At 41.2% G+C, this 16230-nt stretch overlaps 1 protein-coding gene across 1 annotated transcript in view; it reads left to right on the forward strand.

Moving 5' to 3' along the window:
* LOC115099496 (G-protein coupled receptor 54-like) overlaps window positions 1–16230 on the forward strand; it is a 115301-nt gene that overhangs the window by 90617 nt on the left and 8454 nt on the right. The window contains exon 3 of the mRNA XM_029617173.1: window positions 727–862. Coding sequence (XP_029473033.1) covers window positions 727–862 — 136 coding nt within the window. The remainder of the gene's footprint in view (window positions 1–726; window positions 863–16230) is intronic.

Below are 16230 nucleotides of genomic sequence, written 5' to 3' on the forward strand. Positions count from 1 at the left end.
ACACTGCGCGTGCACCTAAGGAAGCCCAGGGCAGAGTAATGTGGCGGCGTTTCAGCTATTTGGGCTGCATCGGAGGCTTTTGGGGGGTAAGTGCGGTTGGTCGCGGGGCTGACCTGCAGCTGGCCAAACATTACGCTGATAGCCAGGTTGAGTAATGGGCTGTGGGGCCTAAAGAAGTGAGCCACTCAAAAACTCTCCTACTTCTTCAACCTCCAACTCAGATTGGCACATTAGTCTTCCCATGCGGCCTGCTGGCTAGCCAATCCAGGCAACCTTACGGGAAATGCTTGTTAGGAATGAACTGCCCTTTGCTACCTTCAGACCCCCAACCTAACTTAAAGCCTAAGCTAGGGACAAACAATAGATCCAGAGGGTCCCTTCATCAATAAAGTTTTTTCTTTCTGTTGGCAAAGAACTGGAAAAAGTTATTTTTGAATAAGGCCCTGTGTTTTGGGTTTTAAAAATTCATGTAAGAAGACTTCTTGTTGACAGAAATGTTTTCAAGATGATCATTTAATATATTCTTTATTTTTACAAGTTGTTTGCAGTTTTATTGTACTTTTGCAATTTCTTGAGTGAAGCATTTGTACTTTGATCATCTATGGAATAAACAGCTTCTTTACAGTAGGCTCCAGAGTATATATTATGTTAAATCAAGCTCACAGCATATAGCCACTTTATTTTTTTGTTATTTCTCATAAACTTGAAATATATTTATCTCCACAGGTCACTGCGCAAGCAACCTGCATTACCCTTACAGCTATGAGCGTTGATCGCTGTTATGCTACAGTTTATCCTCTGCAGTCTCTGCGTCATCGCACCTCTCGTGTTGCCATGGCAGTCAGCTTGGGCATTTGGATAGGTAATAACGCATCTCCGACGTATATCAGTGGTTTTGGTTCCATAATCAATCTTTTAGGTAATGAGTTGGATTAAAAAAAAATACATATGATGAATGTAACCATATGCATAGTCATGCTTATCTTCATCTTCTCAGCATGAGGGTAATGATTCATACGATGACCATTAGCTTCCCGGCCAAGATATTGACCTTCATACACTTAAATGGCATCACTTTCTTAAATATCATAAGTTGTGAAAGTCACAAAAATCTTCTAGTTGAGGGTAGGGGAGGACTGCTAGAATCATTTGGTATCTGGCCTGCTGCTGCCCTCACCCCCTGCCCCCATCCCCCACCCCAGAAGCACCAGTTCTGGTATTAGTCTGTCAACCACAAAATAATAGGAGGTATCTCCCTTTTTACATTATGTAGATGGGTGATGGGGGATGTTTGTTTCTGTATTGTGTTACTTATAAAACTTGTTTGTGTAGATATTAATGTTGTCATAATTATAAACACTGAATTATTCCAAAAAAAATAATGGGCAGGTGAAAGAAAGTATACCACTGAAAACACAATAAATCTTTCACTTACATGCTGAAAATTCTTAATATAAAGAACTGGGATTTATGTTGACGTGAAAGAAAATGGAGGAAAAGACCTCAGACCTCTGACATATCTTGTTCAACAAACTAAGAATATGTCACATTGTTTGCAATCATCAGTCAGAAAAACCTCCATCCATCCATTAATCTTTTAATCAATTAAAGTAAAACAAGATCCGCCCTGAGGCAGCCTAGTCGGCGAAACGATTGGCCAATGTCGGCAGTATATTGTTTGGACATTTTTATTTGAAGATAAGAACTACACTAAGATAAGTTCTCTTTTGTATATAAAGATGAAAATTTTTTTTAAAAAAATCAAGATTTATTAGTGACCGCTGGGAAAAAGATATTGACATGAATATTACTCCTGACATGGTCAAAACGTATCTTCTTCAAATTAAAGCCGTCTCTGAGAATGTGGCTCTACGTGAAATACAGTATAAATTTATTTGGAAATTGTATTGCACTACTGAAATGGCGCACAGAATTGGGATTAGTGATACCCCTTTATGCTTGAAGTGTGGAGGGGAACCGGGGACCTACTTCCACAGCTTCTGGTCCTGCAGAATAATTAAAGCCTTTTGGTCTGGTATTCGAACCCACTGCTCCAATTTCTTTGCTGCGGACTTACCCACACATCCTACCTTCTGGCTGCTAGGCAGTGCATTGTATGAACCCACTTCTTTAACTTTGACTACAGCTCAGGCCCAGCTTGTTGATAAGGCAAGCCTTTTGGCTAAACAAGTTATCTTAGCAAACTGGACCTCCGGCACCCCTCCGCACTATAACCATTGGGTGACGAAAATGCTCAAACTGGCTGCCTTTGAACAACTGTCAGCGGCCCAGCATAGTGAGGGCCGAAAAAAATCTGTTATGGGTCTTTGGCAACCATTTCTGACGTACCATCAACAAGGGTCCTTTATGGATTCTTTGACCCCATTGTAATTTACCTGTTGCCACTGAGCGGCCCTTATGTGCATTCATAGGCAATTGCCACATTGGTACAAGGCTTCCCATGGGCCTTTCTTTGGGTCTTTGGGTCTTACTTTTCTGTCTTCGGCTTCTCTTCCTCTAGCTCTCAGGTGAACTAATTTTGTCTGGTGCATGATGTAAACCTGCATATGTCTTACGGTATTTCCCTTGGCTAGTACGACCCTTTTTTTCTATTGTGTTCCCTCTGCTGTGAAACGGGGAAGGGAGGGGGGGAGGGATTAAGGAAGGGGCAGGGTTTGTTTTGTTATTCAGTGCTGTTTAACGTTATTGTATAAACACTGACCACGGCTTACCGTTTGTGGATATCTGTTAATGTTTTCTACTATTGTGCCTGATGGTACCTTTTTTTCTGATTGTACTGATTATACCTTTCTTATGTGTGGTTCGTGTTTATCTATGCTTGAAAACTAATAAAATAAATATACTACAAAAAAAAAAAAAAAAAAATCAAGATTTAGAGTGAATAAAGATTAGTGGATGGATGGAGGTTTTTCTGACTGATGATTGCAAACAATGTGACGTATTCTTAGTTTGTTGAACAAGATATGTCAGAGGTCTGAGGTCTTTTCCTCCATTTTTTTTCACATCAACATAAATCCAAGTTCCTTATATTAAGAATTTTTAGCATGTAAGTGAAAGATTTATTGAGTTTTCAGTGGTATAATTATAAACACTGCAGCACATGGTGAATGCATCAATAACAAAACATGTAGACCAAGGTTGAGTAGTATGAGGGTCCTACCACTCATTTGGGACTAAATAAGAAAAATGTATTTCTGTAACACCAGGGAACACCTCTTTAAATGAGAGCATCAGGCCATTTTAGTAGCTTTTTTTTTTTTTTTAATGGACTTTTGCCATAGTTTGGTTATCTAGATAACTGGTAGGGATGTGCATTTGTTTGAAATAAATGGTTAAAATACAAAGAATAAGACCATTTTTGTTTCATTCATGACAGAAAGTAGTGCCTCTGTCTCTTTCTCACATTGAGAAATGAAAATCAGAAAAAACAATTGCCAGTGCCAAAACTCTTCTGTCTCCTTTTTTAAACCTTTTCTTTTACACTGAAACCTTTCCCTGTGAAATCCAGTGGGAAAAATGGGATTTCTTTGCACATACTTACACTTTTCAGACCATTGCTTGATCCATATGCCAACTATAGACTAGTTAAACAAATGTTTCACTTTGATTAGTCCTCGTTCTACTTGCCTACTTCTCCTGCTTTGGTTCCATCCTGGCTGCTACCTCACATAGGCTTTGCATAATTACTATAGTTGTCAGTCTCACTGCAGTACTTTTACATGGGCTATAGACTTGAATGGGAAATATAAATGAATGAAACAAAAATTTTCATTTGTATTCCTGGGCACCCTCCATTCATTTTGGATGGGGGAGGTCATGAATGAAAAAAATTGTCTTATTCTTTGCATTTTAACCATTATTTCAAACAATGCACCTCCCCATCAGTTATCAATAAGTAAGCAAGTAGATAGGAAGACAAATCAAAATGAAGCATTTGTTTAACTAGCTTATAGTTAGCATCTGGATCAAGTGATACTGAAAGGTCTAAGCATGTGCAAAGAAACCCCATTTTCCCCATTGGATTTCACAGAGAAAGGTTGGGTTTTTTTTTTGCAAAAGCTCTCAAAATGAAAGAAAATGTTTACAAAAGGAAGGAGAAAAGTTTTGGCATTCGCAAAGAGCTTTTTCTGATATTCACTACTGTAATTAAAGTGCTCTCACAGTGAGAGAGAGACAGAGACACTGCTTCTGTCTGTTCCCTCGGACAGGGTAGTGCACTGGAGATACAGAAGCAGTGAACAGCTGTGATTTTTTCATCTATCTGACTCTGCACAGTGAATTGCACTGTTTATCTGCAGAGAGAGACACTTTGCAATGAAGAAAAGTGCAGCTTTACCATTCTTGTCACTTTATTTTTTGTCTGACAGGGATTTTTTTTTGTGTGTGTGCTAAATGAATCAGTCCACAGTGCACATACATATACTGCGTATGTGTGCGTGAGCGAAAGACATTTTTGCACACACTTTGAGGGATTGCCAGACAGCAAAGACTGAGTTTGTGCCACTTTCAAGCTGCTAATTCTGCTTGACAAGTCGACAATTGTACATGGTGGGGGTATATTTTATATTATGTCATATAACACTCTACACATAATCTACTTAAGCAAAGCTTAATTTACTAAATGTTGTAAATATATGGTATGAAATCAGCAAAAAGAAACAATATCATAATGAATATCAATACAACACAACACAGTAGGCATTATGTAGATTAATCAATTACCATATATACTCATGTATAAGTAGAGAAATTTATGCCAGAAGAAAGACACAAAAAAGCTGGCTCAACTTATACACACTTATTATGGTATTTGTGGATAGCCCCCCATGCTCCCAACCCTCACAAAACTCACCAATAGTCCATTGTGGTCCAATGATGGGGCCCAGGAGCAATCTCCCATTCTCGGGTTGTCAGCTGCCAGTAAATCTCTCCCCCCACCCCATGGCTGCCCTCACTGTTCAATCCCTTCCCCCATGGCTGTCCTCCCTGTTCAATCCCTCCCTCCCACATGGTAGGAGCATGTGAAAGGGACTAGCCAATGGCACCAGTAGCCTCTGTCACATGATAAGGGCAAAGGGCCACCGGCACCATTTTGATTAGTGGCAGCCGATGGCCTGGGAACGGGAGATCGCTCCCAGGCCCCCTGCTGGACCACCAGGGACTTTCAGTGAATCTTGGGGTTCGGGAGGAAGGGATTGAACAGGGAGGGCAGATGGGGGGGAGGGAGGGATGGACAGATGGACAGACAGACAATGGGGTAGATTTTCAAAGGGGTACGCGCATAGGATACACGCGTACCCCTCGAAGACCTACCCCAAACTCCCCCTGCGCGTGCTGTGCCTATTTTGCATAGGCTCGGCGGCGCACACAAGCCCCGGGACGCGTGTACGTCCCGGGGCTTGCATGAAGGGGCGTGCCCGGAGTGATGCTGCGTTTTGGGGGCGTGTCGCGCGTGAGGCGACGTTTCAGGGGCGGGGCTGCGGGCGTGGTTTCGGCTCGGGGGCGTGGCCGCACCCTCCGGAACAGCCCCTGGGTTGGGTCTTGGCGCGCCAGCAGCCCACTGGCGCGCGCGGATTTACGTCTGCCACCGGCAGGTGTAAATGCATGGATAAAGGTGGGGGGGGGGGTTAGATAGGGCTGGGGGGGTAGGTTAGGTAGGGGAAGGGAGGGAATGGAGGCAGGCTGCGCGGCTCGGCGTGCGCAGGCTGCCCAAAATCGGCAGCCTTGCACGCGCCGATCCAGGATTTTAATGGATACGCACGTATCTATTGAAATCCCGCGTACTCTTGTTCGTGCCTGGTGCGCGAACAAAAGTACGCGCTCGCCCAAATTTAGAAAATCTATCCCAATATGTGTAATGATTTTCATACTGGCTGAGATGCTGACTGCATTCAATTGTTACAATTTCCTATATTGTCAATACAACTCTAATACGTTTAATGCATATCTTCACATTCCCTACAAGGAACCTTGTTTCGCCTGACACGGCTTCCTCAGGGGTTATCTTCATCAATGATCTTCATTAACCACTCTTCATTCCCTTAATAATATATGCAGTCCCACTGATCACAATTTTCACGTCGTTATAGCCAAGTATCCAAAAATGTCCTATAACATGTAAAAATATCATATCACCAATTTAACCCAACATTTAATACATCTACCGCAGATTCAATCAATTATATATAATCAATTATTTTACTACTTACAACACAACCTACAACAATCCTACAACACTCCTTTCATTGAAACACCGGCTTAAAAATTCTTCCGTTTGTCCCACATCAATGATTTTTACCACTTCTCAATTCTACAAAAATGACATAACATATACCAGCTTCCTACAAATTTTAATCATTTAGTATAATTGTGATGAGGCACATTGGAGAAATGATTGTCCTGGATGACCAGTCCCTACAGATAGTGGAGAACCTGGGCTATAAGCATCAGCTGCAGCTTGTAGTCCCCAGTTACAAAATGCCTTCCAGGCTACATTCAATAAGCTGGTTATCTCCTTCATGCACAATCAGTGCCATAGTCGCTTGCATTCAGCTGGCCAAAGTGGAGGGGAGTAATGTGCTTTTCACCAGTGACATCATTCTGTACCTATGCAAATGCTATGCATGCCTACTTCTCCCTGATAACAAACCAAGAAATCCCCAGCACCTCTAATTTCTTCTGGAATATTAATTGACAAACACTCCCAACTCCACAATATATCCAGTATAGATGTTATTGAAATGATTCTCTTGTAAATTCTTATTTATTGTTGCAATAAGCTTTTACTCTACAATGTCTTAAACTAATTTTTGAAAAGAGAGAGATTTTTTTCAGCACATAAATTTTTAAAGGAGAAGGTGGAACGTTTCATAAATGTTCTGGTGACATTACTTCCTTGCAATGTATCAAGTATTTTAATCATGAATAATCCACCTCCGTCCTTGATATTTTTTAAATTTTATATGAAATGTGCGCTGTGATTATTAAAAAAAAACCTCCTGTTTTTTAAGGAATTTTTTAAAGTGTTTCAATTGTTCTCAGCGCGTGAGACAGGCAGTTTAAGTCCATATAACAACCGAAACCGACTTATCTTGAAGGTGTCGTTGTCCACCCGTTATTATTCACCCGACAAGGCCTTGTTTCTGACCCGACGGGGTCTTTCCGCAGGGGATGTATATGCTCTACTTCAGTGGTCCCCAACCTTTTTTGCACCAGGGACCGGCTTCAAGCAAGACCATTTTTCCATGGCCCGGCAGGGCGGGGAGGGGGTGGGGTAGGGGCGGGGCTTTGGTCATATGGGGGAGGGGTTATGGAGGGGGTTGGATTTTATTGCACACTTATTTAATTATGACATTTATAATGTGAATGTGACTCAACTCACCTTAGGTTCTCACATGCATGACACACGGGGCTAGATGTAAAAGTACAGTTTTCTTCCATGGGAACCCCCCTGACCCACAATAATGGATGTAAAGCAGAATTATGACTTTCCCCATACAACTCACCCTACAAAAAAGATATTCTGGTTCTGGTGTCATCTCAGTAACAGCAACTCAAACTCCTTCTACTTCCAGGCTCAATAGCCCTACTTATGAAAAGACAGCAGTTTACCACCAATGCATGTCCTCTTGAGAAAACACAACAAATAAGACCGATACAAACGCTTACATGCTAGTAAAATATCTCATCTCGGTAACTGACACAGAACCGACCTAACATACTCCCAGGATCTGTAGTAATGCACATAAACTAATCCGCACACAGTTACACTTGTATTATAGAATACACTCAAACAGGAGCAACCCTATCTATGAAAAGGCAACACTACAAATATTAAATCAGGCCCTAAAAACCAATACACCTCTTATTAGGAAAACAGAACTAGCAAGCTGCTATAGATCCCCACACAGAAATAATTGTAAAACTATACTAATAAGCAGAATAAATGTTTCAAAACAGCTATGAACAGAATAATATCCAACAATTAAAAACTCATAAAAACTATTAAACATTCTCCAAACACCAATAAAATATTTCAAAAAAGCAGACACATCACATAATATTAAATAATTAAAATGGCAGTCAATCATGAAAAATAAACTTAAAAAGCCAGTTTACTTACCCCCTCCAGCAGCTCTCCTACTCCCCTTCCATGCAGGCCATGGCACACACCAGAAGCAGCAGTAGAAGCTAAGCTCTATACTTATGGTCCTCTTCCTTAGTGCCCATGTCTTTCTCACACACACACCATACCAGTCATGCCCCCATGACCAGTTTCTGTCTCTCACACACCAATCATCTCCCAAACAGTCTTTGGCAGACACACACCAGTCACCTTCCTGAACAGTTTCTCTCATGCCATACACACACACAGGCTTCCCACTCCCGTGTTCTACTTACATATATGGGCTTCTCACTCTCATAATCACTTTCTCTGTCTCTCTCACACACACACACACTCACCAGTCTCTCACTTCCATGCTTGTTCTCTCTACATGCACAGGCTTCTCATTCCCATAATCACTTTCTTTCTCTCTCTCTCTCACACACACACATATACACACACACACACACACATACAAAGACTTCCCACTCCCATTTCTCTTTCAGATATACAGGCTTCTCACTCCCATGATGTGTCTCACACACACCCAGGTTTCTCACTCCCATGCTCACTCTTCACATGCACAGGCTTCTCATTCCCATAATCACTTTCTTTCTCTCTCTCTCTCTCACACACACACACACACACACTCATAAACACATACCAGTCACCTGATTTCTCTCATGCATACACACACACCAGGCTTCTCATTCCCATGTTCTCTTTCAGATATACAGACTTCTCACTCCCATGATGTGTCTCACACACACCCAGGTTTCTCACTCCCATGCCCACTCTTCACATGCACAGGCTTCTCATTCCCATAATCACTTTCTTTCTCTCTCTCTCTCTCTCACACACACACACACATACACACACAAACACACACCAGTCACCTGATTTCTCTCATGCATACACACGCACACAGGCTTCCCACTCCCATGTTCTCATTCAGATATACAGGCTTCTCCCTCCCATGCTGTGTCTCACACACACCCAGGTTTCTCACTCCCATGCTCACTCTTCACATGCACAGGCTTCTCATTCCCATAATCACTTTCTTTCTCTCTCTCTCTCTCTCTCTCTCTCTCTCTCTCACACACACACACACAAACACATACCAGTCACCTGATTTCTCTCATGCATACACATGCACACAGGCTTCCCACTCCCATGTTCTCTTTCAGATATACAGGCTTCTCCCTCCCATGCTGTGTCTCAAACACACCAGGTTTCTCACTCCCATGCTCACTCTCTTCACATGCACAGGCTTCTCATTCCCATAATCACTTTCTCTCTGTTACACACACACACACCAGTCTCTCTCATTTCCATGCTCACTCTCCACGTGCACAGGCTTCTCATTCCCTGAATCACATTCTCTCTCTCAAATTCACACACACAATACTATTGGTGGCCTCAAATGAAATAAGATGTTTAGGCCTACATGGCTTCTTGCCCCACCTGCACGCAACAGAAAACTCTGTCGGGCTGACCCTGGAGGTTTTTATAGCCGTTGCCAGCCTGCAGGGAAGCCTGGACCCACTTGTCCACCGATTTCATAGTGGACCTCCCTTTCTCACACGGCACCACCATAATGTGGGTGGTTGTTGACCGCTTCTCAAAGATGGCCCATTTTGTCCCACTTCTGGGTCTCTCTTCTACACTGAGATTAGCACACCTTTTCATACTCTATGTCTTCAATTTATACAGATTATCTAAGCACATCGCATCAGACTGGGGAGTGCAGTTCATGGCAAAATACTGACACTCACTGTGTTAAAGGTTTAACATTACCTTGGACTTTACATCCACAGGGAAATGGCCAGTCTGAACATGCTAACTGGTCACTCAAGGGATTCCTATGGTCTACATAAATGAACAAATATAAAAGAGAGGGAAAAGGATCAATGTCCAATATCAATCTCCCATCCACTTAATTGACAAATGACAATATCATAAATCAGTCTTTGCTTTAAAGAATTTACATCTGCAGCCTCTCGCCTCGCAATGGGCCGCAAGCTTTAATCAGCTTACAAAGCAAAGTGTAACTCCTTTTTAATCATTTATTGTCATATTGTCAGTCCCTATTCAAAACTTTATTCCAAATAATTTATCCATAAACTACATTCTAAACACCCTTAAAAAAGGTATACCAATATGCAAAAAAACTAATTTATCGCTTCTCACTCACTATTTTTCACTCTGTTATTTCTAAATCTTCTATAAAAGAATACTTAGCCGAGTCAATGTGAAATGTAATCAAATCGTTCCCTTATTTCTAAATCTTCTATAAAAGAATACTTAGCCGAGTCAATGTGAAATGTAATCAAATCGTTCCCGACATGAATCATGTTTCGATTGTGAAACAATCTTCTTCAGGGGATCATCTCGCAGTACTCGTTATTTCATACAGCCAATATTCTTCAATGTCCTTAAAAACAGACAAAAGAAAATTAAAAGTGCATCCAAATTTATTCCTGCTTAAATAACCACAAATTGTCGTCTTCCCTATCTACAAACTTTCACCTCACCGTTCATATTTAACACAAAAGCTTACCTGGACAAATAATGTCTCACCATACTTGTTCAAAAAATGGCGCCTCAGCGTCTTCAATCCAATCTAACTTCACCTGCTTTTTAAACCTACTTCCGTGATCCACATCACCGGAAATAGTACTACAAGGGAATGATCAAAAAACTACAAAACCCATACTCTCTTGGGACAAAAAACAATTAATGAACACCTGCAATACAAGATAAACTTCTCACTACTTATTCAAAAAACCGACCAATCTATCTCTCTATTCAAGCCCTTCGGGGCAACGGTATCAAAATGATATATCCATCTCTGCTCTCTCTGCAGCAGGTAATTATCAAAATCACCTCCTCGACTACTGGGTGTAAGCTGTTCAATAACCGCAAAACGCAATGTTTCAAAAGAATGATCACATAGTAGACAATGCTGTACTACAGGCGCCTCCAAACGTTGTCGCATCAAAGCGCTCTTGTGTTCAATTATACGAGTCTTCAATACCCTCTTTGTTTTGCCAATATATAAAAGCGGACAGGGACACCACAAACCATATATTACCCCTTTTGATTGACAACTCGTCAGGGACCGAAAACGGAACTTGCCATGACCAAAAAATGGGAGAAATTCTCCCGAAAAAGATTGCTGACAGACACTACAACGATCGTGAGTGAGAAGCGATAAATTAGTTTTTTTGCATATTGGTATACCTTTTTTAAGGGTGTTTAGAATGTAGTTTATGGATAAATTATTTGGAATAAAGTTTTGAATAGGGACTGACAATATGACAATAAATGATTAAAAAGGAGTTACACTTTGCTTTGTAAGCTGATTAAAGCTTGCGGCCCATTGCGAGGCGAGAGGCTGCAGATGTAAATTCTTTAAAGCAAAGACTGATTTATGATATTGTCATTTGTCAATTAAGTGGATGGGAGATTGATATTGGACATTGATCCTTTTCCCTCTCTTTTATATTTGTGAATTATTCTAGAGAGGTGTTCTGCTTCGTTGATTCATTGATTATTTCTACATAAATGAACGCCAGGACAATTGGGCTTCCCTTCTCTCCTAGGCAGAGTTCTCTTACAATCACACATCTGCAGTTCTACTAGATGCCCACCATTCCAAGTGGTCTATGGGAAATAACCATTGCCTCCTATGCCCCTCTCCATGGCAGTTCCATCACCATCTGCACAGTTATCTTCCCAAGGACTCCAGGATCTATGGACTCACACAAATATCTTCCTTCAGAAAGCAGCCCAAAGAGCCAAGAACACTAATGATGCACACCAGAGACATGCTCCTCAATTTAAAGAGGGCCAGTGAGTGTGGCTAAGCACATGCCAAATACATCTCAGAGTACCCTCTATGCGACTTGTTCCATGGTACATCGAGCCTTTCTCTATCTTCCGTCAGGTGGGACCCATGACCCACAACTAAGACTGCCTCCCACGTCAGGTATACACAACATATTTCACATATCTTTATTGAAACCGTTGATTCATGGCCTTCAAAAGCGCCTCCTAAATCTCAAGAACTGACTTCTGAAGATAACACCATATATGAGGTAAAAGAGATTCTGGATTCCTAGCACTGAGGCAAGAGATGGGAGTACCTCAACTCCTGGAAGAAGTATGGTCGCGAAGAGTACTTGGGAGCCCACTTCCAATATTTTGGATGCCAAGTCTTGCATCACAGAAAACAAGACCCTTAGGGAGGGGGTTTAAGAGGGGGATTATGTTGTGTTTGGCAGTCGATGAGGCAAGCCCATGAACTACTGCTCTTATGTCTGGACCCAAGCCCATCTTATTGCTGGCAGATGCCAGAGGAGGCTTCAAAGACAGACACTGCAGGGTGCCACATGCCTCCGGCTTTTGCCACTTCTGAAGATGCTAAAACTAGTTTCTTTTTAGGCACATGGCAGGCTTCCGCACTCAGCCAGCCTCTGAAACCCTAGCAGTCCTGGCCCTCCTAAGGCGCTCAACCTTGAAGGATCAGCAGCAGGAAATGACAATTGGCGTTCCTGATGACATCATCACTTGGGGCCTATATAAGTCCACTCCTGCATTTGCTCCTTGCCTCGGCAATAGATCGACTTCTTTGGTAGAAACAAGTTGCCTCTTCTATTCATGATCTTCATTTCTAGTGAGCCTTATAGATACTTTTGGGGCTACAAGATCAAATAATGACAATTGGAGCCTCTTTTAAACTCCAATTCCCTTGAAAATGGTTATTCTGTTTCAAGATATACAGTTTCGTGTTTTTGACCTGTTATAATTAGCATTTTTTCTTAAGGATAAGACCTGATCAGTATAGTATCAATGAGTTAGATTTAGTTGGGGATATTTTGGGGATTTCTTCACACTAATCTTCATGATGCTGAAATTAAATTAACTCATTGAATTGTATTGACTAGCAGTTTGTAATAGGTTGCCTTTATTATGTATTTTTTCTTTATCTTTAGGGTGGATTGTTGTCGGTGGGGGGTTAATTGGGAATAGAATTGAGTGGGGTAAAGTTGTGACGTTAAATATTGTGTCTTTGCTTACCATCATTATGATTTCAAGTGTTGTTTGCTTGGAATTTATAAAGTGGCATTATAAAAAATAATTTAAATAAAACAACCACCAAATGTCTCAGGCATGATCTCATTTAGCAAAAATGAGCAGATTGGGTGGATAAAATTGAAACATCATCTCCTATGTTTCTTGACTTAAATTGAAGCACTTATTGTAAACAGTAACAGTTGGATTCAGTCTCTGAGGTTTTTGCAGATTCTGAGCTATAATGAAATGAATGGCGCACAGAGGTCAGCCACCATTTCTATAGAAGAAAAACACTTAGCCTGCTGCTTTGAAAAGAAATCTCACTACTAAAGCACTGGAAACCAAGATTATAGCAAAATACTTTTGTGACAGATTACAAATGTTGATGGTCTGGTCATTTTATTGTTGCCATGCTTTCACATGGGATTAAAATGTACAGCCTACTTGCCCACATGCATACCTGAATCTTTGTTATATTGAAAACAGGCATACACTCGGGTTTTAATTTACCCAGAATTGAGATTTGGAAAAATTTTCAGTGGAAAAATAGTTGATAAGTTTGATGAATAAAAATAATTGTATTCTATGTTTAAAAAAAATACAATCTGGCTCATAATCTATATATCTCAGAAAAGTCATGTAAACATTCTTTTAAGGATCTTTTTTAATGCAGCAAAGGAGAATGTGTGGCTCGCTAAATTTTATTTAATTATAAGTAACAAAAGAAGATTTTCATAATACAATGCACTTCTCAAGAAGTTCCATACGTGATGGTTTCACGTTGAACGGTGCCCTTATTAATTTAGATTGTTTAGCATATTTCGAATTGCATCAAGGTGTGAGACTGCTCTTGCCATAGCATCTTCTATAGTGGAAGTGATTGGAATGAGGAGTTGTATGTCGTCTTATCTCATATCACTTTTGTTGCAGACCCCATCCATTTTGGTTGCCTTTCTCTGAAGCACCTCTTGTCTATCTCTATACTTTCTGAGAAATCGGCTCCAGAACTGAACACAATATTCTAAATAAGATCTCACCAATGACCTGTACAGGGGTTTTATTACCTCCCTTTTTTTCCTAATGATTATGCCTCTCTCTATACAGCCTAGCAGCCCTCTGGTTCCAGCTAGCATGTTGTCATACTTTTTTGATATCTTAAGATCATCACTCACCCAAGAACTAAAAAATGAAATTTCAGACCTATTAGTAAAAATGTGTAACCTACCATTAAAATCATCTGATGTACCTAAAGATGTGAAAATGGCCAATGTAATCCCTGTATTTAAAAAGGGATCCAGGGGTGATCCAGGAATCTATGGACCGGTGAGCCTGACTTCAGTGCCAGGAATAATCATGGAAACTGTTCCAAAGAATAAAATCACAAAACATTTAGATAGACATGGTATGATGGGACACAGCCAGCATGGATTTATCCAAGGGAAGTCTTGCCTCACAAATCTCCTACATTTTTTGAAGGGGTGAATAAACATGTGGACAACGGTGAACCAGTAGATGTGGTGTATTTGGATTTTCAGAAGGCGTTTAAACAAAGTCCTGCATGAGAGACTTCTAAGAAAAACTAAAAAATCATGGGATAGGAAAGTGATGTCCTTTGTGGATTGCAAGCTGGCTAAAAGACAGGAAACCAAGAGTAGGATTAATGGTCAGTTTTCACAGTGGAAAAAGGTAAACAGTGGAGTGCCTCAGGGATCTGTATTTGGACTGGTGCTTTTTAATTTATTTATAAATGATCTGGAAAGGGGTACAACAAGTGAGGTGATCAGATTTGCGTATGACACAAAATTATGCAGAGTAGTTAACTCTCAAGCAGATTGTGATGAATTGCAGGAGGATCTTGTGAGACTGGAAGATTGTGCTTCCAAATGGTAGACCTGAACAATTATCGCCCAATATCAAACCTACCCCTCCTTGCTAAATTGACAGAGAAGGCGGTTCTGAAACAACTCAATGAACACCTTGACTATCACAAAATACTACATACATCCCAACACGGATTCAGGAAAAACCTCAGCACAGAAACCCTACTACTCAACCTTTCTGATACCATACTAAGAGGTTTCGATAACAAAATAGGCCACCTACTGATCCTCCTCGATCTTTCCACAGCCTTTGACACAGTTGACCACAGGAGGCTTATATCTAGCCTAGAAACCATCGGCTCGCTGGCAAAACCCTAGGCTGGTACACTTCCTTCCTTAAAAACAGGTTTTTTCAAAGTCTCCTTCAACAACAACTCATCCGATGCCATCCCACTTGAAACAGGAGTGCCACAAGGGTCTGCTCTATCACCTATACTCTTTAATATTTACCTACTACCTTTGTGCCAACTCCTAACAAGCCTAGGTATAACTTTCTACATGTAGCGGCTTTTTTAACCAGTTCAGCATGCACTTTTCTTTGCAACCTGCATATTTTTACGACATAGTGTCCAAAACTACGTACATCTTATCCCTCCTGGACGGAAAAGCCTCGGTCTGGGCATCACCCCTTTGGGAGCGAATGGATCCATTTCTCAACGACTCGACAGGCTTCCTTGCCCTATTTCGCTCTGTATTTGATGACCCTGGTTTCAAGGCCATCGCTGGATCCGCACTCCTGCATCTGCAACAAGGTGCCAGATCACTGACCGAATATGTCATTGAGTTTAGGACTCTTTCCTCAGAATTTATTTTATTTATTTAGAATTACACTGGGACCTGGGCTGCCTGCATGCCATATTCCTGGAAGGTCTAAGTTCACGCATCAAAGACGAATTAGCAGCATGTGAATTTCCTGAGGCCTTGAACTCCCTTATCGACCTGGCCGGCTGCATTGATCGTCGTCTGCATGAGCAGTCGCACGAGGCTAGGGGATCCAAGAGGATGTCATCGGGGGTTCCACGCATTCATCCAACATCTACCACTCAGACTGCTCCTGCCCCCAGTATCGAGGAGGAGGAACCAATGCAAATGGGTTGCAGTTATCTATCTGCTAAGGAAAGGCGTCTTCAGCAAAGATCAGGTCTT

Source organism: Rhinatrema bivittatum, chromosome 1 (assembly GCF_901001135.1).
Source record: "Rhinatrema bivittatum chromosome 1, aRhiBiv1.1, whole genome shotgun sequence".
Classification (NCBI taxonomy): Eukaryota; Metazoa; Chordata; class Amphibia; order Gymnophiona; family Rhinatrematidae; genus Rhinatrema; species Rhinatrema bivittatum.